We start from the raw sequence: 27,347 nt of genomic DNA on the forward strand, positions 1-27,347 counted from the left end.
ACCCCCCAACACCCTCACCCAGGTATCCTCGAGGTACCAGCACAAAAGACTCAAGGCCTTAAATGGCTAAGTCTGTTAAACATCCACGCACAGGTAGTTGAACCAGTCTTAGTCGGAAAGCATGGGAGATCACTTCGTCCACTGCCTCATCGCCTTTGATAATGTCCACCTCAGTTGTGGACGAAACGTCAGGAAGAAATTCCCATGGACTACGGCTTCAAAGCTCGAAAAACATTTCTAAATGTGATTTGACCGGCCGAGAAAGCCTTCACAGTATTGTTTACATTTTTACGGATAACTCTTACTAAATATATTTAGATAGACATTTGGTATCATTTGGATCTACTTTTCAGAATTTCGATAATTTGCCAAACGTAGAAGTAGGAACGGAAGGCTATTATGGAGGTTCAGTATCACTTGCTGATTATTGCCCTTACATCCAAGAATTTACTTGGAGTTCTGATAATGTAATTGTTAGAGGATCGCATTGTCAATTCATCGAAAACAACCCAAGTAAGTATGAATAACATACCGAATGATCGCCCTTGCGCCTTTCTCCACGTCTCTGTGGTATCTCTAAGAGCCCAATCATTTAGAGCGCTTGATACCTGTCTGTTGCTTAAACCTATCTGAGGTTTGGCGCTTATGGCTCTCAGAAGATCTGGGCATCGGCCTGCTTTGCGCCGGCATCCACACCAGGTTTACTTGTTTCTGTTTTTCCACTTTGTTAGAACAAAATGAGATAGATCTCAGCAATCCTGAATCAGTCCACTGCACATCTTAACACCGAGAAGTGCGTTTGGGGCAGCCTGACTGCCGGAGTATTTTCATCACTTCGTCTAGTCCTTCTGTAATTTTCTTATCTGTGGCTTATCTATGTCTGCGGCAACCTCGAGGATTGCATATAATTCCGCCCGAAAAACTGTCGTCCCGCCTCCCAGCGGTGCGTCGAATTAAATGTTAAGTTCTATCAAGTCTATCAGAAAGTTGATCGTTCGAATAATAAAAGGTTTTTTAAATTCATCAACTACTTGAAAATCTTGTGGGTTAATGGTGAACTTTTCTTATTGTCAATTAGCTGGTGGATAGTTGCTGTTGTAAGTTTGAAAATTGAGGGTATGGAAAATGTGAGGGTTTGAAAAATCCTTCCGAAAATAAAATCCTCGGGAATGCAGGCACTGTCCTGCATGTGCGTAACGGATATTCACAATGATCTTGAAACCGACACTATTCAAAGGTTCCCCAAAAAAACACTGCAATTTAAAAATCAAAGGCAGTTGTCCAGAAATCCACCATAGTCGGTCTAGAATGGAAAAATCGTACTTTTGCTTTTTAGTTAAACATTGGGTTCACATTTACTAATTGCTGCAATACTTGTCCGTTGCGTTGTTCTCATCTAATTTAATATCTAAATAGGCCCATAAGGGTTGTGTTCGTGATTGTTGAAAAATGGGCTACCGCGTTAATCTGTGTCATTGAGAATTCAATGGTTTAATTTATATTTAAAAATAAATTTATTATTCTAGAGCCAGACAAAAATTTTGCTATAGAACGGTATGGACAATATTCAAGATGTTTTGAACACACTCAACATATTTGGGAAGAGAAATCTTGTAGACAGGTGCGACAATGGAAGCATTGGGGTTCTGGATGCTACTCATACAAGTGCCAAAATGGAAGACTGCATATAGTGGTGCGTTTGTGTTCATTTATTTTAAGGCAAAGCTGTTACAGATTCTTAATATTTGGAGTACTTTTAGGTAGGAAATTATTCGTACCAGTGCTACCATGCTAACCAGGAAATTTCTATACGAATAGTAAGCAACGGTTGGCTGCATAAAGGTGGAATTATTTGCCCTCCGTGCAAGGAACTCTGTTCTGTAAGTAGCAGTATCACTCACTTTGATTTTTGCAATGAAAGTAAAACTATTTCGATTTGTGTGAAGCAATAATTTATATAATTTCAATGTAATGCAGAAGGAATTTGCGGCACACGGAATTGAATGTAAGATGGGCGAAGAAGCTCCACCCTCAACGTCCTATCCCAGAGATGATCTCGTATGCGATTCTAATGTTGCCAAAATGTTTTTTCCTTTATTCGTTATGTTAACCTTGGTCCATAATCTAATTTGAAACATTCCGGCAACAATTCGATTCAACAATTTTTTTATTGCGTAATGATTCGTCCATAAATTGTTAGTGATCTTCAATATGACGGTAATTAAATGTTAAAAAGCATACTCAAACCAAACACAATACACGGCAATCGTGTTGTTAAATGTGATTTTTTAGTATAATTACATTTGAATAGCTAGTGTTTGAGATATTAAATCTGAAATCAGATTTGTAAAATATGTAAATGATAGAATCTGTGTTAATTATTGATTATTTTTATGCTCCATTTAAGAGTCTTGTATTAAAGGCTTGATACTATAGATGGTAAATTTGAACCTCGCGGAAGCCGGAGGTATAGTTGGTCTCTACTTGAGTTTTCCCACCTGGCTGCACTTAGTAATAAATAAATCCTTAATCAATCCTTTTAACAAGCGTTATAACTTAACTTTGAATGTTTTTGATAAGTTCTAATTACATTATAAAGATGCTACAAATGTACAGTGAGAAGTAAAACAAATTGTAAAAGATGTAGATTAAAAATAAAGTTTTATGTTAAGGCGAGTCTTCACATAATGTAATCACCAAGTTACTGAAGATGATCACGTTTAGCAGGACGCAAAAATTTCAAATAGACCTTTAAAATGGAATATACAGGCGTCGATCCAGCTTTCCGTAAGTTTAGCATTACTTTGCCATTGACCGATAGCACGTTAAAAACGTTGAGTGTGATCCTTGCCGAACCATATAAATTTCTAAGCAGTTTTTTTAAAATTTTTTATTAAATTATTTTTTGATCGAAAATTTCAAAAACTTTAGAAAAAATTTGTTATTTTTTATAATTTATTAACGGTCCGCACCAGTCTTGGCTGATCGCGCTTGCGCGTTTCATTGCCATGTTGCCGGATCGATACTACCTTTGCGAAATTAAATAAAACCTCAGAAACACATGTTTTTACATCGGTTTGTTTCATCATTTTATGTTATTTTCATTTGACATGACATGACATTTTTCATGACATTTTATATTTTTTTTTTGTTTCATCATTTTATGTTAATTTCTACAATAGTCTTGTATTACACATATACGCATTCTACGGAAGTCCTTCCTTTTGGATTTTATTTATATTCATGAATATCGATAGAAACTCCGAGAATCCAAACCTAGTGTGGGAATCAAAACTAATTGTCTACAATCTGCAACACTAATGTAGAAATTAACATGAAATGCACCAACAAACCGAAGTAAAAAAAATAATCTATGGTAAAAACATGTATTTTCCTGAGGTTATAATTTTGTTCGGAAAGACAGTATTAATCCGGCAACATGGCAATGAAACGCGCAAGCGCCATCAGCTAGGTCTGGTGTAGACGGTTAATAAAAAAATATCTGCGTGCGCCGCCAAACCTGAAGCAAAAGAACGTGTTTCCAGGAACATCCAGCGCTTCAGGTCTTTGAAAATTTAAGTCTATGGGCTTAATTGGAGAGTTACGCTTGACAATATTCAGAGCCTATTTTCTTCCAAACTGTGGCAAATTGAAATTTTCTTCATTTCAGTTCTTCAATTCAATTGAAACAAACAATCTGATGTTCTATTTTGAAAATTATTTAATCAAGGTAAAAATTCAAAGCATTTTGTTTGGAAAATTGTCTTTTCGGCTCATCAATCATAACTTCCAAGTTTTTCCGAGATGCAGTTTTTTATATAAAATCGTACGTTTTTCAACAAATTTCAACATTTCCAAATCGAACCGACATTAATAGAGTTATGCAGAAAGTGGGACTTTTCTGTAACATACAAAAAGTTACATTTAGAAATGTTTTCCGGGCTTTACAAAAAGCTGTTTTCCCAAAAAACATTGATAACGTTTGTCTTGAAAAATCGTCTTTTCAGAACAGGACACGATTTCGGATTTCTGCCAGGGTCTAGGTTTTTTTTAATTCGAAATTTCATAAATATCGTAATGACTCAAGACAGTAAGTTGTAGTTACTACTACAAATTATTAGAAACAGGCAACCGCCACTAACCCGTCCAGACAAAATTTCTAACTTGTTGCGCTATAAAAGTTTAACTGATTATATTCAGAGCAGTTTCTCGTTTTCTTCGAAACTTAGTAAATGTATCGCAGAGAAATAGTCAACTCGTCATTCTTAGTACTGTTTCAAATTTGTTATTAGGGTAAACTGCTATATCAATCTGTTTCTGGAAAATTATAAAACGTAAATGTAAAACTAATCAAAAGTAATTTTATTGTACGTTCTTGGACAGCACGCTAATTACTAACACTTCTTAATTGATAAATGTCAGTTACAAAAAACCGGTGACCTGAGTTGTTTTATTTTATAAACATGTAATGACAGAACTTCGTTAACAAATTTTAAAGATACAGGTTTCCCCCTTAAATATTTCAAGCATTGTTGAATACAAACCATACTTAAAGTTAGGGAATGAGGCTCACATTCTTCCGATCGACAGTCGCCTTGCCGAGCCTTGTACTATTGGTACAATAGCATTAAAACTGTGGATGAATTGTGAATGTTTCAGGAAAATGTTGCGATTTCTATTATTAACGTAAGTAATAAATGCATAAAATATTACTAGTAAATTAAGCGAGAGCACATTTAATATCGACAATTTACTAAAATTCAAAATTTTAGCAAACAAGTATAGCTTTTCAATGACATCTTGATTTAAATAAAATTTTGTGATTTTAAAAACCACTGTGCAGCTAGTGACTTAGTAAAGTTAACATGGGTATTATTACTAATGATTATACAATGCTATAATAAAGTGCATATTTAAGTGGTTCAAGGGAGCTCGATGCAGTAAATAAGTTATAGATCTGAAAGTAACTAAATAAATATGCGTTAACGGAATACAATAGCAGCTCTGAAATTTACTGTCACTTGATTTTAATAAAATAGTTTACATATTGCCAAAGCGAAGAGCAGGAATGGAATGGTACTCAGCCGTATATTTCCTGCAAAAAAAAACACAATATTACACAATAATTAACTCCAGAGGGATAGTCATTAATCGCAATTCTACTGCGGGTTTTGCTTATGAAATTTTAGTTTCATAATTTTTTGTTCGAAAAGCTTCAGAAAGTGCTCACTCAGTAAACACTCTCAACTGTAAAGCAGACTTGCAAATATCAAAACAACTTATTAGCGAATTAAGTCAAATAATTATAACAATTTCATAAATTCAGAAACAATTACTCTCTGTCTATGTCTCTGAAGAAGGCATACACCACTTTTGTTCTTACGAAACATCAGAAAATAGTTGTTCGTTACTAACTCGGAAACTTATTTCAACATCTAATTAAATTAAGCCCAGGGAGTTACATTTTTATAAATATTAAGAGTGATTTTTTCAGACAAGACCACCAATTTCGTTGACGTTATACAGGGTGCCCCGTAAGCTCATGATGAAAAGGGTACTGCTTTATTCTTTGGATCAAAAGAAGACGATCTGACCTAACTTTTATTAACAAAAAATGTCTGACTGCTCTGCTATTGATGGTAAAAGTTCTTCAAAAAAATTATCTTTTTTGAAATATCGGGAGAATGGTACGATGTATTTTGGTGAAACTCGCTGTGAATTTGTTCTTATGTAAGACCCATATTTTGATGAAACAATCGAGTTCAGCCGTTTTGGCCAAGTGGTGAATTCTTGAATGTCATGATACAAAAACTACCAGAACTTTTTAGTTGGAGGATGAAATCAACTCATTTTTTTTAGGTTGATGCACTAATCATTTATTCACAATTTTGTGCTCTATGTAAAATCTTGCAGCATTCATAGTTTTTGCGCAAAAAATATGTCTCTTTCCTTGCCACTTAACAGTGTTAGGCATTAACTGCCGTAATATCGTGATACGAGGCATAAATTAATTGTCAATCAATATTACAAATTCGTTTCGAATGATCTTTTATAATGAAGAAGTGACCGACATGGTCTAAGCACAGCTTATATATCATATGATATTTAAGCTGTGGCTTAAGTATTAGGGTTTTGCGAAGACAACTTGCGTGAACGCGTATTTGCAGTTAATGTCAAACATTAAGATCACATCTAAAAAAAAAGAAATTTTTTTTGTAGAACTTTGACCATCAATAGCAGAGGAGCAGATAGTAACATTTTTTGTTAATAACTGTTAGGTCAGATCGTCTTCTTTTGATCCAAAGAATAAAGCAGTACCCTTTTGATCTTGAGCTTACGGGACAGCCTGTATATAAAGAAAAGTTAAAGTCGGTTAATCTGCAGCATAAGTCTTGTGATTAAAATTGATATTACAAATCGATTAAAGATGAGGTAAGGTAATGGATATACGGACTAATTGACCTAATTCTTTTACACGTCATAATTTTCGTATCGGTTGAAGTTTTCTCGGCTGCAAACCATTTGCTGAAAGGTGGTGAATTTGTGAAAGGTGAATCTGGAAGTATCGCTATCTACTGTGCAAAAGATATCAAAGAATAGAAGAAAGAGATAATGAATGCAAGGAACGTCTGTGAATACTTCCATAACGATACTCTGCAGCACGATTTATTCTCAATTGCAGATCTGCAACACTGTTAAATTGACCAAACAGTCGTTCAAAGTTCTTTAAAGGCTTTATTGGGATTGCTTTTGTTCTGCAATCTTTCAGCGTAGGTACACATTAAAGATGAAATATTAATGTCAATTCTCTTCGATACAATGTGTATATTTTCCTGATTGTATTTCAACTTAATTCAAAAGAAATTCCTGGGTTCCAGTAAATTTTATTGTTTACAATTTAAAATAGTACAAAAACGTTTCGGTGTTTTTCTCCACCTTCATCAGTTTGTCTAAAATATACATTCACAGTCGTTATTCAAAAACGAACGAAATAACGACTGTGAATGTATATTTTAGAGAAACTGATGATGGTGGAGAAAAACACCGAAACGTTTTTGTAATATTTTAAATTGTAAACAATAAAATTGACTTGAACCCAGGAATTTCTTTTGAACTTCGATACAATAATAAGTCTAGTAAATTGCTCTAGAATCCAAATTTGTATACCTCCACATGTTGCTCCAGTATCTCGATAGCCTTCTTGACACTTGCAAATACTGACGTTAGGATCTTGCAGTAAAAGCAGATTTTCTTTTGGAATGTTCGCCTCTTTGGCTGGAATGCAATCTGCGTTGTCGACACAATCTTCATGCTTGGTACAAATATGATTCGGACCTGATAACAGAAAATCTTTTATTTATCGGGAATTATACAGGGTGTTCAATTTAAGAATTTTTTATCTTGCAGTTTTTACGTATCTGCCTGCGTTTGGCACTGAATTAAATCAATTAAAGAAGAATTAATGTAATAATAAATTATGGTTCCCGAAACCGATATTTCCGCAGTTGCAGCTTTTAATGAAAGCATCATCATTCAGCAAGACACAACTATTTGCTAAAGTTCAAGATACGTGAAAGTTCTCGGGCTAACCCAATTTTATCGACATGTCAGGAGACGACACAGATTTTAGATCTTCGCTGTCTTTGTTAGGTACTCAAAAACACTTTCTTTATACAAAGCTACCCCAAAATATTTTAAATCTGAATTGAAAATGAATTTGAAACCATCAACACATTTTGAGAATTGTTGCAGCAGGCAAATTGGCACGGACTTTAAAAACTCTCTTACCAATAATATTGAGGAAACTTAATGCGATTTATTTAAATATGATCCTTCAATTTGTTTTACAAAAATACGCACGGCGCTAAATGTAAATTTTCAAACTTCGCGCTATTCACCGGTGCCAAGCTGGGAAGATGCGCGCATATAAAATATTTGTGTTAACGTTAGACGCGAGTGTAGTCCAGACTAAGTCTTGTTCTATGGTCCAGACAGAACTAGCAGCGTGCGTATCCCCCGTAATCCATCAAAATGCGGTAAAAATTTTTCAAAAAATGTGTTCTGTCCATTATTTCATCGCAGATAAAAACATAAAAATAATGTTTTCGATATTCGGCATTAAAATCTGGCAATTCTACCGGGGAACTAACTTTGTCAAGGTTTGTCAAGACTATTGTTAGCTTTTATTCCAGATGTGCGCATATAATATTTCAAAAATCATACGATAACCATACGTCACTGAAACATGGTATAAACGATAGTTGGATTATTGAATACATTAAACTGCTGAATAAGTTAAAATGTTAAAGGGATTTTCATAAGGAGTTGACTTATAGGAAATGACAGTTTACCTTGTAATACAGCCGAACATTCTGCATTTACAGGCGGATTATTGTCCCCACATAAACAAAATCCTTTTATACATGTGGTATTCTTTATAAGACTGCAGGTTGATTGACCAGAGCACTTTTTAGCCTTCTCCACTGCAACAAAATAGTAGTTTTTGATACAAGGGCGAAAAATGTCATTAGTCGAACGACGACGGCGTTTGACACCAGAGACGAAATCGAGGGTGTCATCGAGGAGTCCTAAGAACGGATTTTCGCCCTCGTTTCGAACAATATTTTTTATTTGAATGAAAGACAACACGAATAATAAGTTGTAATAAATAAGAATAGATAAAAATAAAATACATCGATTTTATATCTTAAATGTCACGTTTTGACGTTTATAATTTTTCAAAAGCGTATACAAGTAAACCAATGAGTATTGAAACTTCAATGTTCTGTACCCCACCAAAAGTTAGAGTTGCCGCAAATGTTGGTTTCAACTTCCAGCCTTGAAGCAGCTATTTTCACAGTATGGTGTTTGTACAAGTTGCATATTTTGCATTACATTTGCGGTCTTTAAAAAGATCGTGTTTTGCGTAATAGGCCATTAAAACGACTTTGAGACTGAACTTGTGACAAAGTTATAATTTACAAATTGTACATAAACTCTAAAGAATGATGAAAATTTGTCGATAAACCTATGAAATTCATTAAAAAAGCATGTCGGTTACTTTAAAAATAAAATGACAGTGACAAGTGTCAAAAATATAATGAACAACAACTGTGTGGGTAAAAGCCCGTGCGTAAAGTAAAACAAATTAATACCACTAAAGAAAAGTGCTTCTTCAAGATCATCGCTTCTGATCGGAAAATGGCAGTTTTTGATTCATTCAAAAACTTAATGAAACATTATATTTTTATGATATTTTTTGGGTATATTTTTGTTTTTATTGCACACCATAGCAAAAAAATAATCGATCAGCGTATAGCGCTTGCTGCAAAGTATGTTTGAAATGGGTTGTCGAATACTGCTCCTGCAACAACCACAATCTTGGGAACGTGATTCAATAAGATTTGAAAACATAGTACTTGTTAATGGTATTGAAAATGAAATAGTCAAATGCGCACTAGGGAATAATCATGATAAACTTTAAACATTCGAGTGAGATTAATAAACACTAATGATAATGATGATCAAGTTTAATAATGAACACTCGTGGATAAATGCAGTAAAATATTAGTATGATGCAAGATTATAACGCTGCATGTTTATGACATTTGCTCTACAAGTCTAAATTTGAAATTAATACTAGTACTAATAATACGATTATTTATTAAGTATTTGCCACACAACTGTACTTTCGAAAGTCTGCGTCTCATTATGTCTGAACAGAACTAACATACATATCGATCTCGTTTTGAAATGTCTAATCGGCCCCTTTCTCCTGAATAATGTAAAAATGCGTTGAATAATGTCTATAGGGGAACACTTTTTATTTTTCGCTGTAGAATATAGGGCGCATCAAAAAGTTTGCTTGTGCTGTGGTAGAAGTCGCGCACTAAGATGAACCAATAAAATGTTCTTTCATTTGGCAAGATATTGTTTATTGTTAAAACAGACTACCTACTATAATAAATAAAATAAATTTATATGTAGACTTACTTGAAGGTGGTTGATTGTTAGGTGTCGACTTCCCAAACGTGGTTAATCCATGAGCGTGATTAAATCCTGCGAGAACCAATAAAAGAGGAATGGACAGTGTCACGTAAAATGCATTCATCTTGAATATATTCACGAGCCAGTTTTTTGCGTTTTCCGTTAAGCTCTCAAAAACAGAGCGTCCAAAAACGTACACCAGTTTAAGTGCGCGAGTAATGTAAAACGACTTCTTAGCTTTGGATTGTGAAGCCGATAAGAAGGTAAGGTGGTCACTGCGGCGCCTAGCCGTTCTAATCCAGACAAAGTGGAATAGTGACTTGCAGCATATTTATATTGATATAGTTTGCCTTTTAAACATATTATAATTTAATGTTTATTGCAAATTATTGATATTATTTTACTGATAATTGTTCGATACCAACGTGTGTATATTATTATTCAACATAGGAAAATTTCTGAGCCCTTTAAATGCAGATAAACTTTACTGGACTAAACACAAGAAACACGCAAACCATTGCGTCACTAAAACCTGCAAAGATGGTTGGCTGACCTAAAGCTAATCTGCAAATTGTTTTATCGCCAACCAACTTATTTCCTGGCTAAATTTAACTTAGCATGTTTGCTTTTAAATGTCAATTTCGTTGTGCTTACAAGCTTATTCTGACCTACACTTCCGAATCAAATGCGGCAAATACAGTACATATTTGAATATTAACAATGTAACTCCCAAGATTTATTGATCGCAACAGCCTAATACATGCTATATTATAAATATAGCTTTTTTGCTTGATTATAAATATTTATCATGTTGAAATAATATTAAATTATATCATACAGTATAAATGTTATTTATTATAAACAGGTTTTTATGCGCCTATATCTTAGTATGGAGGACCATACAGGCATTTTTATGGGAACTTGGCTTGTTATGTACACATTCTGTATCTGAATTTGAAAGCATGTCCACATTTTCCGATACACGTACGCATAATATACAGGGTGATCAGTTGTATGCTCATGAGCAGTCCAGTTTGAATTTGGCTTGACGGTGGTGGGGGGGCCGATTCTTGACAATGGTGAAGGGTCTGTAACAGACTAAAATCGAAGAATCTAATAGTTGTCAATTAATCCATATTAAACATCGGGTCGAATTGTGAAACCCGTCGAAATACCTTTTACAAGATTTATAAGCCTGTAAGAGAATTAAGTTTAATCATTAATAATACAGATATTAAACGAAAAAAACTCAATTTTTCCATGCGAATCATCCGTTGAGGTATTTTAGAATAATGAAATTACCACAGCAAACGACAATTGTCTATTCATAACGAAGTATTTTCCAATCTAGCAAAGCAAATCAATATTTTTTCTCCGGAAACCGGACCACCCTGTATATTTATTTCGCTCTTACCAACAAAACGCATTTCCTTTGTTTTTATTGTATTTTCTACGACTTGAAATACCTATAGGCATCCCACAAATGGTTAATTTGTCATGTTATAACTTGGGTTCTCAAACACATTTTTATTTTCCAGTCACTAACATTTTATTAAGTACAATAAATGTATCATTCGAATACTTTTGAATAGAATTTTTACAGAAGTAAGTATTATGAAATATTTTGAGATCCTTTCTTCCTACTTTGAACAAAAATACTTCGGCATTATAAAATAACGCACATCCAAAATAAGCCATAAATAAAACATGATAATGTGTAATATCCTTAATACTACACAATAATGATGAATAAACTCTTGGAAGTAACTAAACAAATGCGAGAATGATTGTTAAGTATATACAACCCACAAAAGCTACAATTAGTACTAAATTTTACAAATGTATTCTTAGATTTAACACTGATATAAGTCAAAAGTAGGTAAGTTAAAATTCAATAATGACTTGAATTAAAAATGTTCCCATTCTTGTAATGCGTTAAAATACAATCTACTAAAAGTTCGGAGAATTATGGAATTGGTACTCCGTACTAATCGAAGTAGATTTATTTAAAATGCTAGTCAATTTGACTAGTAATGTTCTCTCGAGTATGTGAAAATATTTTTACAAAAATTTAAAATCTTCAATTGAAAAATTGTCATTTGTAAAAAAAATAAATCTAGACAAAGTAATCTTCCTTAAAATAACCTTTGCTTTAAGGCCATTTACTATATCTAAGCGCTTAAACCTATTCAGACAAAGAACAATATTTCCAAAACCCCACTAGGACACCGGGAATTCAAATTGTTTAAGTGATGTCTATGTCTATAGGTAGATATACATATTGAATGCTTGAGCTAAAAAGCATATTGGAAATACACAATGTTTAAGTAATGCATTGCTATCCTAAAATAATCTTTTCTCATATGAAAATAGACTATGAACATTCCCTTCCAGTTGTGCTGAATGAGACCGAAGTTCAAACCGCAGATCACCATTATACATTTTGGTCCTAAAATTTTCCCCTGTTTTTTTGCGGATTGTTTATAAAATATTAGACTTACCTTAGTTGTATCAGCGACTTTACCCCAATGTCCTGACATCCATGTCTAATGCCGCACTGCAAATATGGTACGAATCTCAATACTGATCCCTTATCGACGATGCTTCCGCTAACTCCTTGAGCCACTTTCAATTTATCCACATCACTAGAAAATTAATATTTAATATAAATAAAAACAGAAGCCGCAATAGAATCGGCCACCTGTGGAAATATCGGTTCATAGCTGAACCCATCGCGTCCTTCCTATCCATCGCCTCGATACTGCCCATTCCTCTATACTTCTTCAGACGAACCCCATCTGAGAAGAAATATTCCCCAGGAGCTTCAGAAGTTCCGGCCAACAGGGAACCCATCATTACTGAAATTAATCGTAAATTACGGGAAAAAATGGTTTGGGTTTGTTGAATTACCCGTTGATGCACCAAGTGATAGACCTTTAATGATATGTCCAATGGACTGAATGCCTCCATCTGCAATCACCGGCACACCAAATCGTCTTGCATATTCAGACACTTTGTAGACAGCTGTAGCTTGTGGACGACCAACTGCCATTACTTCCTGAGTTATGCATATGCTGCCACTACCCATCCCAACTCTTAGAGCGTCGGCTCCAGCATCAATTAATGTTTTTGCTTGCCGTTTTGTTACCACTAAACACAAAATTTAAATGTACAACAATTAATATAATGCGGAAATTATATAATCTCACATTCCGTGATGTGTACCTAAGGTAATAGTTTTAAGCTTTAGGCGACGTTTTGACGTCGCAAACAACTAAATAAATAAATTGCTTACCATTTCCAGCCACTACTTGCAAATTGGGGTATTTATTCTTGATGAACTTGATCATTTCCACTTGATATATCGAGTTTCCTTGGGATGAATCAAGAATAACTACATCGACTCCTGCTTGAGCGAGAAGAGCTAGACGTTGTTTGTCTTCCTCTCTCGTGCCAATGGCAGCACCCACAATTAGTTGTTTGTTGTCGTCTTTTGAGGAAAGTGGATAGCTTTTCGCTTTTTTTAAATCCGTGCGAGCCATCAACGCTATCAAGTTGCCTTGTGCATTTACAATCGGAAGCTTTCCTTTTTTGCTCTTTTCCAGAATGTGGTTTGCTTCTGTTAAAGTTACTCCAGATTGGGCGGTGACAAGATTATCCAGTTTCGTCATAATATTTCCCAATTTTGTGTTTCCCAAATCTTTGTCGTCTAGGAAATCAATATCGCGACTAGTAACGATACCGATGAGTTTGCCGCCAAGCTTTCCGTCTGCAGTGATCGGGATCCCGCAAAAACCATGCTCTTTTTTAACAACAATTACATCAGATACTGTATTATCGGGACTGAGCACTACAGGATCATGAATGAAACCGTGCTTGTACTTTTTCACTTTCAGTACTTCGTTTGCTTGGTACGATGGGAGGCAGTTGTGATGTATAATTCCAATCCCGCCACAAAGCTAAATAGAAAAATCATATAATTTCACCGAAGGAGCCGAGTGGGTTTTCCTGAAATTTTATGTGCAAAAAGTCGGTATTTACCGCCATGGCAATGGCCATATCCGCTTCGGTAACAGTATCCATAGGTGACGATACTAGAGGCGCTTTCAAAGTAATTTTCTTCGTTAGGGGACTGCTTAGATCCTAAATTAACGCAATACTGTATCAACCAACTCAAAATGTTTAAAAAATACACGTACCACTTGGTCCGGGGAAAAATCAATATACCCGGGCAGAATAATAAAATCACTGAAAAAATCATTATTTAAAATATGGTTGAGGTATTTTATAATTACGGTATACTTGTAAGTGAGTCCGTTTCCTTTTTCTATCATACCCTGAGCGGACAAACCATCTTGCAGGTCATCTTCTGTTTCTGATTCATTGGATAAGTGCACACGAGCACCGATATGATTTGCGTCACCCATAATTCAGATATGTCTGAGGAAAAATGTTCTAATATTGGAAATGCAGCCGATTTATATATGCGAGCTCATACACTCGCAGACTGAAGTAATAAATTATACATTTCCGTCTTTTACGCGTTTTGCTTTCTATTGCTTGCACCGGGGGTGTTATAGCCAAATGAATCGCAATATATATTCTCGTAGATGAATTAATAAAACAGGCTCATCAAGGTTTATTTAATAAAAATGAAATAAACCTCGATATATTTCGTGTATTCGCAATCGTTCGCTTATTAAATGCTTTATTCTAACTTTTACTGCTTCTTAGAGGTTTTTTGATTAAAAAAGTGAAAGCGAGCGAGGAAAGTTAGTTCTATAACTGATGTCAGGCGCACTTCGATAAGATAATGGGCTTAGAAAATTCACCGTGCAATTCATATAGGTAAAGGATCAGAAATGGAAAATCTTCGGACAATCAAAAACAAATTTCTAGGCGAAGCACGAGAGGTTTGCATTTTCAGATATGTTTTTAAACACCAAAGAGTGTAAGTTCAAAAACTAGACGTTAGTGTAAGCTTTCAACGAAAACACCTTTGGAGACGCAAGTTGCTTGTGCTAAACGCCAGGCAAAAAATATTTTCTACGACGGTCTTAAATTGCGAAAAACTGTACAAGTATTTCTTGAACAGAGAAGACAGTGGAGTAATTTGTTAGCTTAATGAAAAGAAGTGAATTTCAACAAGTGAAAAGTGATCGAAAACCGCATTTCCACAACAAAAACCACAAAGTTGTTGGTAGAGGAATTATTTATAAGATACTAGACCAACTAGAAAATGACTGTAGATTCTGTTAGACTGTGAAAGCAACGGGTTTTTCTAGTTTTGCAACACTCAATCCAAATCCAAATTTACTTTTTCTAAAATAAAAGCTAATGTAAATGCAGAGAACTTACTAGCTCGAGCCTCAATGACACGACTGAATCTACGTTGAAGACTTACCAAGTGTATTAATTAAATAATGATTATAAACGCTGACTGCTAAAAGACACGAAACCCTTCATGTGAGTTTCCTAAATCAACCCATAAAAATCGACCAGTAGTTCGTCACTAATTAACGAAAATAATGAAAATAGAACAAATACATTTTCAGACAAAAGCATGAGGAAACCTTACCAAGTTTGTTTAAACTGTGCACGCACGTGGAGAGCAAGTTAGGTTATCTTACCCGCACAAAATAAATCAACAACCGATTTATGGATATTCTCATAAACGTGGCCTCGACGTGAAACGTAAAATTAATTTCCGTATGTAAATCGCCGGCAAAATGTTAGGTTATTTCAACAAAAGGCCATTCGGGCTCCACTTTTGAACCATTGAACTAATAGAACTTACCTAAGTACCCGGCTTATATTGCTTTATCTTGCTCCTTTGCCAGTGGAAAAAAAGAGAGGTCAATACTTTTCAGTCTCCCCCTTTTTGGATCAATGTTGATGTTGATATTGAAAAGTGTAAAATGGCTTTTTATAAATTATGTTTAATTTCAAAGGTCACTTTCACTTTAATTGGGATCTGTCAAAGGTTTCTCCTCACGGGGGCGCAGTTTGCATCTTATATTTGCACTTTCCAGAGATGGCGCTGAAAATCGCAAATATGTCTGAAATATCCATGATCAGCAAACGGTCCGCGAATAAATCTCGTTAATTTCTTTAATTCTAACAAGACTAATTTCTTGTTTTAAATCCCTAGCTGTAATCTCCATATGGTCAATGATGTAGGATAGTTCTCCGTCCTGTTTTTCTACAAAGAAATCGGTCTCTGGCCTCTACAACGAGATAAATTACTGTAGGGAAATTACATATGTATATATATTTAAAGGACGGAGCTGGTTATTTATTCGTACATTCTTCAAGCAACATCATTCCTCTGTAGACCGTGATACATTTTAACTAGTGAGGTTTTCGTCTTTTTAGACCGTCGTTGAAAATTAATTCTGTCTGACGTTTCGCAAGCACCAGTAACATGCATTTTCAGAGGTGGTTTGCTTGGTGCTGCAACCAGCTATGAAGAAAAAATAGTTTAGGCTTTCGTCAGTTAGTACCTATAACATTTAGTAAAGAAACATTATATATTAGTTGATGTATTTTTAAATTTCTGGCTAGATTTACCCTAAAAAAACTATTAAATTGCCACCATTGCATCAAAAAGAGCGGACTTTAGAATGCTAATCCACGTGACTGGGAAAAGGAAAACCTGTCTAATTTCCTGAATTTATTTCCATTTAAAGATTCATACTGTATGGTGGGTAGTTTGGGCGGTAACGGGAAAAAGTGGCGAATATCTGCCCTTGGCTCTGGTTTATTGAAAAATCTTATTGCGCAATTGCGCGCATGATCTTGAGCAGCTTATGGATTTTGATCTAAAACAAATAGTCTTGATAGAGACTTTTTAACTATGTGTAACAATTGATAAGAATAATTTTGGTTTATTTTTGCGATAAATTTATTTAAAATCCAATTTACATCGTCCCTTGACCATAAGAGTTTGATTGGAAAGAATCATATGGTGGCTCCCCACCACGACGCACGACACGGCAGTCCCGTGACGTCAAGTCCTGTCACATATATTTTTGTCAACATTTCCGTTCCTTTTTAATTATTACATGGATGTCTAGAAGCCGAATAGTCTTGTTAACTTTTTAAATAATAAATTTATATATTTTACTGTATCCCATATTCGTCTTCATTGTTTTTGTGCATGTCATAAAAATCCATACTGCTAACTACCTGGTATAAAGTAATGAAGTGTGACATGAAGAAAAACCTTCGTTCCTTAAGATATTCAATTTACCTTAATTGAATCGTATCAAGTTCAGGTGTTATCAATTTCTTGCATTTTGCAGAACAAGCAAGTCAGTTGTTTTCTAACCATTCGGCTGCAAGGTTAGGATTGGTGTCCAGAAGTAGAATGAAAACAGGGTACAGTTCAGTTCAGTCATAGTTCAGTTTTTATAGTAAGGTAAACGTAGTTTTTCAGAAAAAAAGGTACTTGTTAAATATAACTGCATTAAATTCGATTTACTCGACTTTTTTTATAACAATTAAACAGTGTTTAGTTTTGGAGTAGCTAAAGGCTCGACCAGAAATGTATGTAAAATAAAATGAACAGTTGCCTTTTAAAACTTGCATCCCTTAGTTCAACATTCAATAAATTCATTAATCTAACTGCACACTAAAATGGTTTGTGGATTTTATGTTTAGTAGTGCTGAACTAGTTTAATTAAGGTTAGTCGATCTTATTTGCGTTTCCCGAATGTTGTATTGTTGTTTTTCTCAATTTGTTTGTTATCCTGTTTAGGCATAGCTGCATGGCTAAGACTACTCGACCCAGAGCAAGGATGGACTGGTATTGTAAGCACCTTCAGAGAAATTCCTACATCCTGAGCTACAACAAAAAGGGCTCTTACATCACAAAAAATAAAAAATGGGATCTTATTAAACGACTGACCAAAAAATTACACTCAGGTAACCATATACACTTTATTTATTAGCTTTTGCATGGAAAATGCTGAAACATAACACTTGCAGAAGATGAACTACCTGGAATTAAAGTTCCTGAAGAAGCAAGATGTTCAGACTCTGCTGTTAAATTTCTTCCTAGACAAGACGTAATGTTATATGGCATGATTCCAGCCCGAGAACAAAGACTATACAGCACTTGCAGAAACTGTAGCAGGGTTTTTAATCCACTTGACACTTTAACACATAGAAATTGTACAAAATCCCATGCACCCCATTCGGTGCTGCTAAAAAAGAAAGTGAAAAGCAAAAACGGAAACAGCAAGAGTCTAAGTTCAAATGGTAGTCCTAGTTCTCATTCATCAAATAGCACTAGTCCTGTTCTACCCAGCCCATCCAGTTTGCTAAAAGAACCAGTAAAAGACTTCGAATTTAAGGTAAACTTCCTTCGGTGTCCTTTTAACGATAGCTCATTTAATTTTAACTATTTGCATTATATCTATTACTCTACGTGAGATGCTCATTTAATGCTTCCTCTGGAAAACATCACCTCAACTCACAATCTGTAATTTACCCTACATTAAATGAACAACTCATTTAGCACGAAAGCTTACATTTATATACCTATTAATGGTTTTTCCATTTATGCTTATTTTTTATCAAACTATCGATCATGCACATTCAAATTCAAAAAATTTAGAGAATTAGTAAAATACTTTTAGAACTCAAGTATTGTATTTTTATAAGGAAACATGAGACAAGTTAGTGATTAGTTTCGGTGACTATGCAGTATGCTATAGAGCAGACTTTTTTATAACTTAAAATTTCTCGAAATGCCAACTTTAAATTTGAAATGTTCTTTTAACACATATTAAGGGTGTTGCAAAAACACATAAAAAGAAAAAGTGAGGGTCGCAACAAGATAAGAAAGTAGAAAAACCCGATTTGCGATTACTCTGTCTGAAGTCTGAAAAATCTCAATCTAAAAAGGATGCCATTTATTTAGCGGCATATGTTTTGTTTATTAATCAATAGCATATTTATCAACACTAAATCAATAAATCTCAATTCTTTACGGCTTAATCATAAAACAACAGTTGGCATTGAAAGTAGTGTTATCATGTTTAACATTTTTTACAGTGTCTCGACATGATTATTGTGTGCGAATCAGACTTTTTTCATTTATATCAACATAAAAATGTTGATCGAATAATAAAGGCCAGACACATTAAAAGGAAAACCAATATTATTTTCTGCATTGTTGGTATAAAGCACACCAATTATGCCTCAAGAAAACTGAAACTCATACAATTTATTTATAATTTCAACTTTTTTTTGAGCAATGGATTTATATGGTTGGTATCAATGGTTGAATTATCACCTGATAAAAATCCTCCCTTTTGTGTGGAAAATATGTTAGCGAAAGCTAGCAAATGCTCAAATATCTGCACGCAAATACTCCTAGGGATACTACATCAAATAATTAACCGGGAATTATTCCCATAATTACAATACATCATTTTACTATGTTTAAACACTACATAATATGAGCTGAACATTAACTACCTTTGCCTAGGATTATTTGAGTTCAATAGGCAAGGACAAGGATGCACACATGCTTCTTGGCTAAAATAGTTCAATTCAGAAATTTTTCACATTCAGTGCTTTTTTTGGAATAAACTATTGCAACATTATTTTTGTCTGAATGGTTTTGAATAAAACGCTTAAATATAATTTTTTATGCAAAAATTTAGGAATCAAGTACTTTTGTACAAAACCAAAGTAATGTTGAAAAGCAAAAAAATGTTTGAAAAGCTTAAATTTACAATATTCTGCTCGCTATCTGAAACATTTTCTTGTACTTTATTATATTAATTAAAACCAGCCTGTATAATGCACAAGGTGGGCTTTAGGTTAATGGCAAAGATGGAGTGATACTACCTATAAGAAATGCATGAAACTAGTTGCACATAGTATAGAACTAGTATGTTGATATATATACAGGGGCATGTGAGTTATAGGTGATTTTTAATTGAAAAAAAATGTCACAATCTGATCGAATCGTTTTTTGGAATCATTTATTAACGTCTGCTATAAGTTTGACGGCAATTTGCAAAGGCTTCAGGGCACTTTATTAACGCTTTCCAAATAGCATGACTGGCCTATTTCAGTACAATGTACGTTACTTTAATAAGCATTTAATGGGTATTTTGTTATCCTTCTTAAGCGAAAGGGGGTTTTGATAATGTCAATACAGACTGCAGTTTTCAAGTTACATTGATTTTAAGTCTAGTATTCCTTATCCATGCGAATTATTATTTGATTGTACAGGTAACACACCCAGCAATTTTAATTATAAAATTGATTTTTTATTGAAATAAAATCCTTTAAAACTATTAAACGATCTAAATGTTCTGTATATCGGATAATTTCTTGTTGCTATTGTATTTGTTTCCAAATTTGACCAAAACAGTTTGTTATAAATTTTCCTTATTCTCAGTCATACCTATAGCTCTGAAAATGAGCAAAGTGCTATAAGTTGTGCCTTTTTCAAATGAATAGCCAAGCTTATGGTAAATTTAATTTTTTTATCCCAGAATAGAAAAATATTGGTAATTGAATCTTCATTTTATTGGAACATTTGATTTTCAAAATATTTCAAGCATTTAAATGTCTTTCAGTTCAGAGAAAATTATATGACATTAATTTATGATACCCAGTTTGGTAAGGACAAAACTAAAGTTTACAATTGTATTTCCGCTTATTAGATTCTCATTGGGCATCAAGCTTAATTGTACATTTTTTGATCAAGTTTAAAACAGCCAACGGGCTAGCAGTCAAATAACCAGCTGTGATAGTTTAGCATTAAAGGTCCTTTTAGACGGTCAGTTCAGTTTTACGTTCAGCTTCAGTTTCAGTTCAGTTGAAAAATAACGGGTATTTCGACAGTTTCTCAGTTGAGGTTTAATTATTGTCGTGCACAGTGCAGTCGCCATGGATGTAGAATGCCTAATTGCGATAGCGTTGGCCTTAGAATTAAAGAAACCAAGGAAGAAAAGAAGCAAATGGACCAGACATTTAATGGTGAACATCTTTTTGGTCATTAAGGAACCGAAACAAGTTAACAGGATGTATACAACCACAAAGATGGTTTGTATACTCCGGCTGCACTTTTATCCGACTCCTTAACTTTGTTAACTTCTTTATTGTAAGCTGAACGCAGGCTATTAATTTTTGCTTAAACTGTTTCGCATTTTCGTCGCATTTTCATCACGTTCTTTCAATTTCTTCAACAAAACCTTGTAACATGCCTCTCTTTTGTGGGTGTTATGGTACTGCGAGTACTTTTTTCACAAGCATGGGTGTTTTTCATAAAGCTCAATAAACTCCTCTAGGAAGTCGTCGTCTGACCAGGCTACTCAGAATACTGAGACATGAACGGACAGCTTTATTTTGCACAACAGCTTAACTGATAACTGATACACAAACTGTTGGCAAACCCATCGAGCCACAGCTCCGTATCAGTTTCAGTTTTCTCGTTATTTTTTTGTGTTTAGACATACAGATAACTCATAACTCTACTAAAACTGAAACCGAACTGACCGTCAAAAAGGACCTTAAATTATGTTTGTCTGTGTATCATTTGATTATAGCTTTACTTGTAGCACATTACTACGATTACAATCTTATATGGTTTAACAGCTCTATCAAGCAGGGCATTTGGTTTTGAATGCTAAGCTTTCAGATTGTCGATTTTTTACTGTGGTTTTTTAAATTGGAATTTAATTTCAAAATTTGTTAGCATTGTTTAGCAATTGTTATTGGTTATATTTATTATACGACCTATTAGATTAAATTGAAATTAATAAAAGCTTTGCACTGTGTTGTCAATTTGTCTATGTTTGGCTTGAGATTATTTCTAAGCTTATTTTGCAATGTTTCATACATATGTTTTTTAATATTTCTGTATTTCATTTAGCAATATTGTAAGATTGCATTTTGTATTATTGTTACTCACTAGCTAGTGTATTAAAATTTAAAAAACAATATTTAACAGGGCTTGAGGGTTTGCCCTTATATAAACTGTTTAAGTGTAGTTTTGACTTTCACCACATTACCACGCAACCTAATTTTATAATTCAATATGGTTTAGCAACTGCATGATTTAGTAAATTAGGTTCCCTATGCATGGCTTTGGATTTTTTTGATGTTTGGTTTGAAAAGAAGAGTCCTACCTATTTCAAAAGTTTCGCAGACGATTTATTCGAGCTTAATTTGCAATTTTTGTCGGTTGTTTGGCCCGGTTTAATAATTATATAAATTGCTTCTGGTCCTAAGATTTAAATCATTCAATTATTTAACAATTATTTTTTTGCAATGTGTGTTACGTATATTTTCCTTGTTTGCTTTAAAATTGTCCAAATTTGCATTTTGTATAATTAATAATTTTTTATTGACCTCCTTAAGTAAATTATATGTGCACTGTTGTTAAAACTCGCCCAAGCCCGCAAGGGAAAAACTATTTATCGCTCGTCAAAAAACCACTAAATCGACAGCAGTTGATTATCTTAATTCATTCGAAGCGCGTTTCTGCAGTTACGCGTTGTAAAGGTATTTCCAAACCTTTGCGCATTCACCACCCATCGCTAGAGCATGTTTTAGTTGCTTTGAAGCTCTAATCCAACTTTTCCGCAATTTACGTCAATTAGAAGAGCTCTCTGACTCTTTTGCTTTGCGTTTGACTATAACCGATCTGGCGAAGACCCCGAAGCAGCTGTTTAAACTATTATATTCGTATTCTGTTTGGAGGTGCTTAAACTAACTGTGAACTCTAAAAACATTGTCTATACTTTGTTAAGTATTTAGTACCTGTTTATTGATCTGCCGTCAATAATCTATCATTGAACAATTGTGTTTTGTGTTACTAAAGTTTTCGTTGCTTATTGCATTAATATTATATTGCAGAGACCTTACACTCCGCCGCTCAAGAAGGTTCGGAAGCCGATTCGTCAGAGCAAAACCTTCTTGTATACTACTAAAACATCTAAATCGGGATCAGTAACTACGTCTGGAAGTACACGACATTTAACTACCTCGAGCGACAAGTCAGATAGTAAAGTGTCATCTAAAATGTCCTCAAGCCATCATAATCCGAGTAGCTCGTCGTCCAGGCACCATAGTTCGAAGTCGTCACCTAGTCATAACTCAGATGATGTATTCCGTTCTGGAAAACTAGCTGTTACAGTAGTTGCGACCTCGGTGAAGTCAACGCCAATGGACACACTGCCTCCAAGTTCCTCTTCACATCATTATCATCATCACCGTTCATCAAGCAGCTCTAGCAGGCACCGGAAATCTTCTTCCGATTCTTCGAAACGAAGCAGTAGCAGCAGTAGCAGTAGCAACAGCGCTGGTTCTACATCCAGCAGCAGCAGTAGTTCATCTAGCAGTTCCAAAAGTTTGCCAAAGGATTACGACGCTGAGCTGCACTGTGGATCTTCTGAGCACAGTAGAAGCACGGGTGTGAGATCAGTGACTTCTTCTAACCACAGGGTTCGTATTTTTACTCGTAGCGCCTCATTTTATGTTATTAATTCATATGTTTACAGCTTCAACTTCGCAAACAGGTGTCTGGACGCAGTAAAGACATTCATCAAATGAGTCCTGAAAAGAAGGCCGCGAAAGAGAACGATATGAAGCACACAACACCTACTTGTTCCTATTCGTCCCCAAACGGGGAAGCAAAAGATATACTAGCTGCAAATATCACTTACGTTCCCATTGCGGGCCAACTTGTAAGCACTAATGCTTCAGACACTAATTCCTTTGTACATCTGGTGCCCAAGTTTTCAAATCATCAGTCGAGACATTCAACTACCTCTGTACTATCAAAGGTAAGTTCAATTTTGATTTCTTATTTATTTATTCAAATGTTTGATCTGTGAAAGTAAATTTTATTTATTTTCAAGTAATTTCTACATTGGTGCTCAAGCACAGAACAGTTAGTTAATTTGCTAAAACTTTTCTTTTTGGTTTTTTATGAATAGTTTCCATATTGACTAACCCGAGTGGGAGGTATTTATATGTACAGGGTGGCTCACATTATTCGAGACTTTCGACAACTGAGTTTTTTGGGCTTTTAGGGCGCAGTGGAAAATATTTCATTCCTGACGTTTCGCTAGCACCACTGGCTAAAGTTGATAAAAGAGGTGGTTGATGCCTTGAGCAAACTGCCCCTGAAGATGCACGCCACTCGTACTTACAACGTCAGAAATAAATGTATTTTCACGACAACCTGTAAGGCCGAAAACCTCACGAGTTTCCAACGCAAATGCAAAAGAGTTTGCGCGATAATTGCGCGAAACTGGTGAGTTTGCGGGCTTTTGGGCGGTCGGGAGAAACATTTTGGTGTCCTCGTACGCAGGCACGAGTGGCTTGCGAAACGTCACGGAGAAATACAAATTATTTTTATCAACCGTCTAACAGTCTGAAAAGTCACCAGTTCGATTAAAGTATAGAAAAAAGACTCTTTTAAATTGTGGAAAAATTTAATTTTTAATCGGGAGATTTTTACTCTATGGTATCTATTAGCCCAAATAAAAATTGAATTTTTGTCGAATTCAAATTCCAATTTTTAATAATTAAAAATTAAAATCGCAATATGGACTTCAACTACTGCCATCGTGAGTCTCCCCAACTAAAACATTTTTTGCCGCCAAAGATCAAACGAGCCTCTTGGAGCACGGGCGTTTGTCAGCTTTGTTTCCTCCGCAAATGGAGAGAATTTATTAACTGTGGTGTGAAACCATTTTAAAAATTTCTTAGGATGATTTTATGTAAATTTATACTGGATGTTCGAAACTTTTCGTTTAAAATTAAATTGCTTTCGACTGAAATTTGTCATTTATTTTAAATAGTACGCCCAGTATATCTTCACATGATCGGACGAAAATATAATCTTGATCTAAAAGAATTTAATCAACCGTTTTTCAGATAATTGCAATTTGTTCCGAAAAGTCTTCAATAAAGCGGGCCCACCCTGGACTTCTTTTAATTAATGATTTTTTGATGACAAGTTCATCAATGCGAGCTAATTTGATTCACATTTTTGAAATGAAAATTTTTGGGGATTTTAAGCAAATCGTTAAATATCAGATACTTTTTCCTAAGTGAAAACCGCTAACTTTACATACATTTATTTGGACTTGATAATAGGTAAATAAGGCTTAAATAAGGCCTTCGATTCAGAAGAGAAAAATGGTAGAGAGAGAGCATACTGGTTGATAACGATATTGCAAGTTTACGTTTTTAAAGAGTTACAAGTATTTTTCCTGTGGGGCCTCAATTGATTTTGAAGTCATTCGGCAATAATTCTCCAGCAAATGTGGTTTTCAAAAATAGTCTGCCATTTTTTGGGCTGAAAGATGTTTTATCTGATTTGTATAGAAGTTAAGCTCTGGAAAAGAAGAAAAAGAATCTGCTAAAGGTGTGACTAATGGATACATAGCTCATACAAAAAACTTAGAAAATACTCAAGATAATCCAGTTGGAACTGACCCCGTGCTTATTATGCCAGCAAGTCCTGTGTCTGTTGTTAGTTCAGTGCAGGTAAGATTTCAACTATTGTATGTAAAAATCACCGAATTAGCTCTATTTCAACCACAAGGCTCGATTGTGCTTGGGACGTAATGGGAAAAACTTTTTTCGTTTACAGAAACGTTGCGAAAATCACCAATTTCTGATATTCAAGAGCTTGGTCTTCTTAAATTATTTTTAGACGTGATTTTTGTTTTGGTATATGGTAGATGGTAATAATGTTTGCAGCTTTTGGAAATCGGTAATAATATAATGTCGTTGGAGTCACCACAGTCTGCGTCAAATCCACCAATTAGGAAGCGGATGGTCTTGCCAGTTTCTAGCACACACACCAGAGCTATTCGAATGTATAAGTCGCACCCTAAGCCAACAGTTTTTCCAAATTTTGGAGCACGAAGACTAGGAGGTGCTATCTTGTTATCCAATCCTCTAATTGAAGATCAGCGAAACGATTTATTATCGGTAATAAATGGTAATAGCAAAGGAATAGTTCCAGATGTAAATGGCTTTATTTTACATGCTGATGTCAGTCAGGCTGTTGAAGCCCAAAAGTTCTCTGTGGAAAATAGCTCTTCGCAGCATAAATTTATCATTAGTTTAATAAAAAAACATAACTTTTAATTTGGCTATTTTGGTGGGAACTACAGTTTGTAAACAATCTCGTTGTTATGGGCTGCCAAGTAACATACCAAGACTGTATCTGAATTAATGGTAGCTACCAACAATACTGGGCTTGAAGTTTACTATTAAATATAGTGTTCTGAATGTATTCTGACTGTCTCAAACAAAATGTGCACGTAATTATATAAATGTTGACTTAAGTAAAACAGGCATTGATTTGCTATGGATAGAACTATAATTGTTTGAATTGATGAAAAATACTTTGCCGAGATGATCCAATAATTATATGTAATCTCTCATGCTGGGATGCTAAATTTTTGCAGCAATTGTGCAAACGTGATATTTTTAGTTTCCAACAAATAGTTTAATTCTGTAGTTACCCATTAGAAGTTTTTACATGATATATTTCTACAGTTCGTTATATGTTTTCTTTCGTACGACTGCGTTTTGATGAGTACTGATTTTTTTATTTACACTTAGGCCTATTACTTATATTTATTATATTTACCGATTCCACTTTCTACCCGAAATCATTTTCCCGGTCCCGGATCCGAATGATTTTTTTCCTGATTTCAAAAATACATATTTGGCCTATATTTGTAATAGCTGTTTTTCCTATATTACGTTTTAAAAATTATAAACAGCACCAAATCAATGTAGCCTTGAAGTGCAAGGCGCTCCCACCCCATATCGTTCGCCTGATAGCACTTTTTTTAAATGAAAATGTTTATATCTGCATTGGACGAGCGGGTCCTATCCAATTGCCTCCAAATAGCCCCGACTTAACGTCTTTAACCAATATATAATCAATATATTCAAAACGTTATAGATGAACAGTAAAAGACGCCTATTTAGGTTTGTGGGTTTTTTGGTCAATAGATGGTGGCAAAAATAAAACACTATTTTTTCATGTGCCGACGTTTCGACTATATTTACGTCATCCTCAGGGCTCTATGAAGTTAGTGCCATATTTCCATCAAATGTACAAGGGTAGCATACCGTTCGAGGTAGGTGTATTTTTAGACTGCTAAGTCCGTATATAGTCGAAACGTCGAAAAACCCACAAACCTAAATAGGCGTTTTTTAGTGATTATCATCACGGTCACTAATTAACCACAACATCGTTACAGATCAAATTGAAGAAACTGAGGTCATATACAAAATCAGTGATTTTAATAATTTTGTTTTAATTAATTTATTTGTTTGAAATTGATGGCTACTTA

At 34.6% G+C, this 27,347-nt stretch overlaps 4 protein-coding genes and 1 long non-coding RNA gene across 14 annotated transcripts in view; 2 read left to right on the forward strand and 3 right to left on the reverse strand.

Moving 5' to 3' along the window:
* The window catches only part of LOC109537916 (leishmanolysin-like peptidase), a gene marked incomplete in the record, with an annotated part of 11,463 nt that extends 8,792 nt beyond the window's left edge, over positions 1-2,671 (forward strand). Inside the window, 4 exon segments of the mRNA XM_048660629.1 lie at positions 354-513; positions 1,527-1,693; positions 1,761-1,880; positions 1,978-2,671. Coding sequence (XP_048516586.1) covers positions 354-513; positions 1,527-1,693; positions 1,761-1,880; positions 1,978-2,133 — 603 coding nt within the window.
* Positions 2,672-4,341: 1,670 nt separating this feature from the next.
* On the reverse strand, positions 4,342-10,343 carry LOC109537989. Its single transcript, XM_019905006.2, has 4 exons — positions 9,994-10,343; positions 8,352-8,483; positions 7,168-7,335; positions 4,342-5,095 (listed from the first exon to the last, which is right to left on the reverse strand). Exons 1-4 carry the CDS (start codon positions 10,109-10,111, stop codon positions 5,028-5,030), a joined length of 486 nt encoding a protein of 161 aa, XP_019760565.1. The 5' UTR covers positions 10,112-10,343; the 3' UTR covers positions 4,342-5,027.
* Positions 10,344-11,511: 1,168 nt separating this feature from the next.
* LOC109537935 (inosine-5'-monophosphate dehydrogenase) lies at positions 11,512-15,926 on the reverse strand. Of its 5 annotated transcripts, none has more exons than XM_019904919.2 (9): positions 15,785-15,926; positions 14,290-14,427; positions 14,187-14,235; positions 14,029-14,130; positions 13,283-13,946; positions 12,898-13,137; positions 12,689-12,845; positions 12,489-12,632; positions 11,512-12,436 (listed from the first exon to the last, which is right to left on the reverse strand). In XM_019904919.2, exons 2-9 carry the CDS (start codon positions 14,412-14,414, stop codon positions 12,331-12,333), a joined length of 1,587 nt encoding a protein of 528 aa, XP_019760478.1. In that variant the 5' UTR covers positions 14,415-14,427; positions 15,785-15,926; the 3' UTR covers positions 11,512-12,330. The 5 variants fall into 5 exon arrangements, with proteins under 5 accessions (XP_019760478.1, XP_048516588.1, XP_019760475.1 ...); XM_048660631.1 differs by having other exon boundaries at positions 15,618-15,794; XM_019904916.2 differs by lacking the exon at positions 15,785-15,926 and adding an exon at positions 15,566-15,778.
* A 721-nt stretch (positions 15,927-16,647) lies between these two features.
* On the reverse strand, positions 16,648-17,330 carry LOC125502471. Its single transcript, XR_007280224.1, has 3 exons — positions 17,240-17,330; positions 16,912-17,175; positions 16,648-16,808 (listed from the first exon to the last, which is right to left on the reverse strand). It is a non-coding gene; the product is annotated as an uncharacterized LOC125502471 (long non-coding RNA).
* Positions 17,006-26,540, forward strand: LOC109537934 (uncharacterized protein DDB_G0271670). 6 transcript variants are annotated; one of them, XM_019904909.2, is made up of 7 exons: positions 17,006-17,367; positions 17,747-17,913; positions 17,977-18,344; positions 22,873-23,460; positions 23,517-23,801; positions 25,354-25,515; positions 25,732-26,540. In XM_019904909.2, exons 1-7 carry the CDS (start codon positions 17,357-17,359, stop codon positions 26,122-26,124), a joined length of 1,974 nt encoding a protein of 657 aa, XP_019760468.2. In that variant the 5' UTR covers positions 17,006-17,356; the 3' UTR covers positions 26,125-26,540. The 6 variants fall into 6 exon arrangements, with proteins under 6 accessions (XP_019760468.2, XP_019760474.2, XP_019760473.2 ...); XM_019904915.2 differs by having other exon boundaries at positions 25,622-25,823; XM_019904913.2 differs by having other exon boundaries at positions 17,319-17,407.
* Positions 26,541-27,347: the final 807 nt, after the last annotated feature.

The sequence above is a fragment of the Dendroctonus ponderosae genome, unplaced genomic scaffold, assembly GCF_020466585.1.
Source record: "Dendroctonus ponderosae isolate FM_Combo_2020 unplaced genomic scaffold, Dpon_F_20191213v2 Dpon_F_20191213_1, whole genome shotgun sequence".
Classification (NCBI taxonomy): domain Eukaryota; kingdom Metazoa; phylum Arthropoda; class Insecta; order Coleoptera; family Curculionidae; genus Dendroctonus; species Dendroctonus ponderosae.

Excerpts from the sequence above, each read along its gene's own strand:
- LOC109537935 (XM_019904919.2), bottom strand. The coding sequence starts at position 14,414 with ATGGGTGACGCAAATCATATCGGTGCTCGTGTGCACTTATCCAATGAA. Across the intron at positions 12,846-12,897 it reads ATCACTTGGTGCATCAACGG|TAATGATGGGTTCCCTGTTG; the intron begins GTAATTCAACAA and ends GATTAATTTCAG. Across the intron at positions 12,633-12,688 it reads ATGAACCGATATTTCCACAG|TGATGTGGATAAATTGAAAG; the intron begins GTGGCCGATTCT and ends TTAATTTTCTAG.
- LOC109537989 (XM_019905006.2), bottom strand. The coding sequence starts at position 10,111 with ATGAATGCATTTTACGTGACACTGTCCATTCCTCTTTTATTGGTTCTC. Across the intron at positions 8,484-9,993 it reads TAACAATCAACCACCTTCAA|TGGAGAAGGCTAAAAAGTGC; the intron begins GTAAGTCTACAT and ends ATTTTGTTGCAG. Across the intron at positions 7,336-8,351 it reads ATGTTCGGCTGTATTACAAG|GTCCGAATCATATTTGTACC; the intron begins GTAAACTGTCAT and ends TTCTGTTATCAG.
- LOC109537934 (XM_019904909.2), top strand. Across the intron at positions 17,914-17,976 it reads GACCAAAAAATTACACTCAG|AAGATGAACTACCTGGAATT; the intron begins GTAACCATATAC and ends TAACACTTGCAG. Across the intron at positions 18,345-22,872 it reads TAAAAGACTTCGAATTTAAG|AGACCTTACACTCCGCCGCT; the intron begins GTAAACTTCCTT and ends ATTATATTGCAG.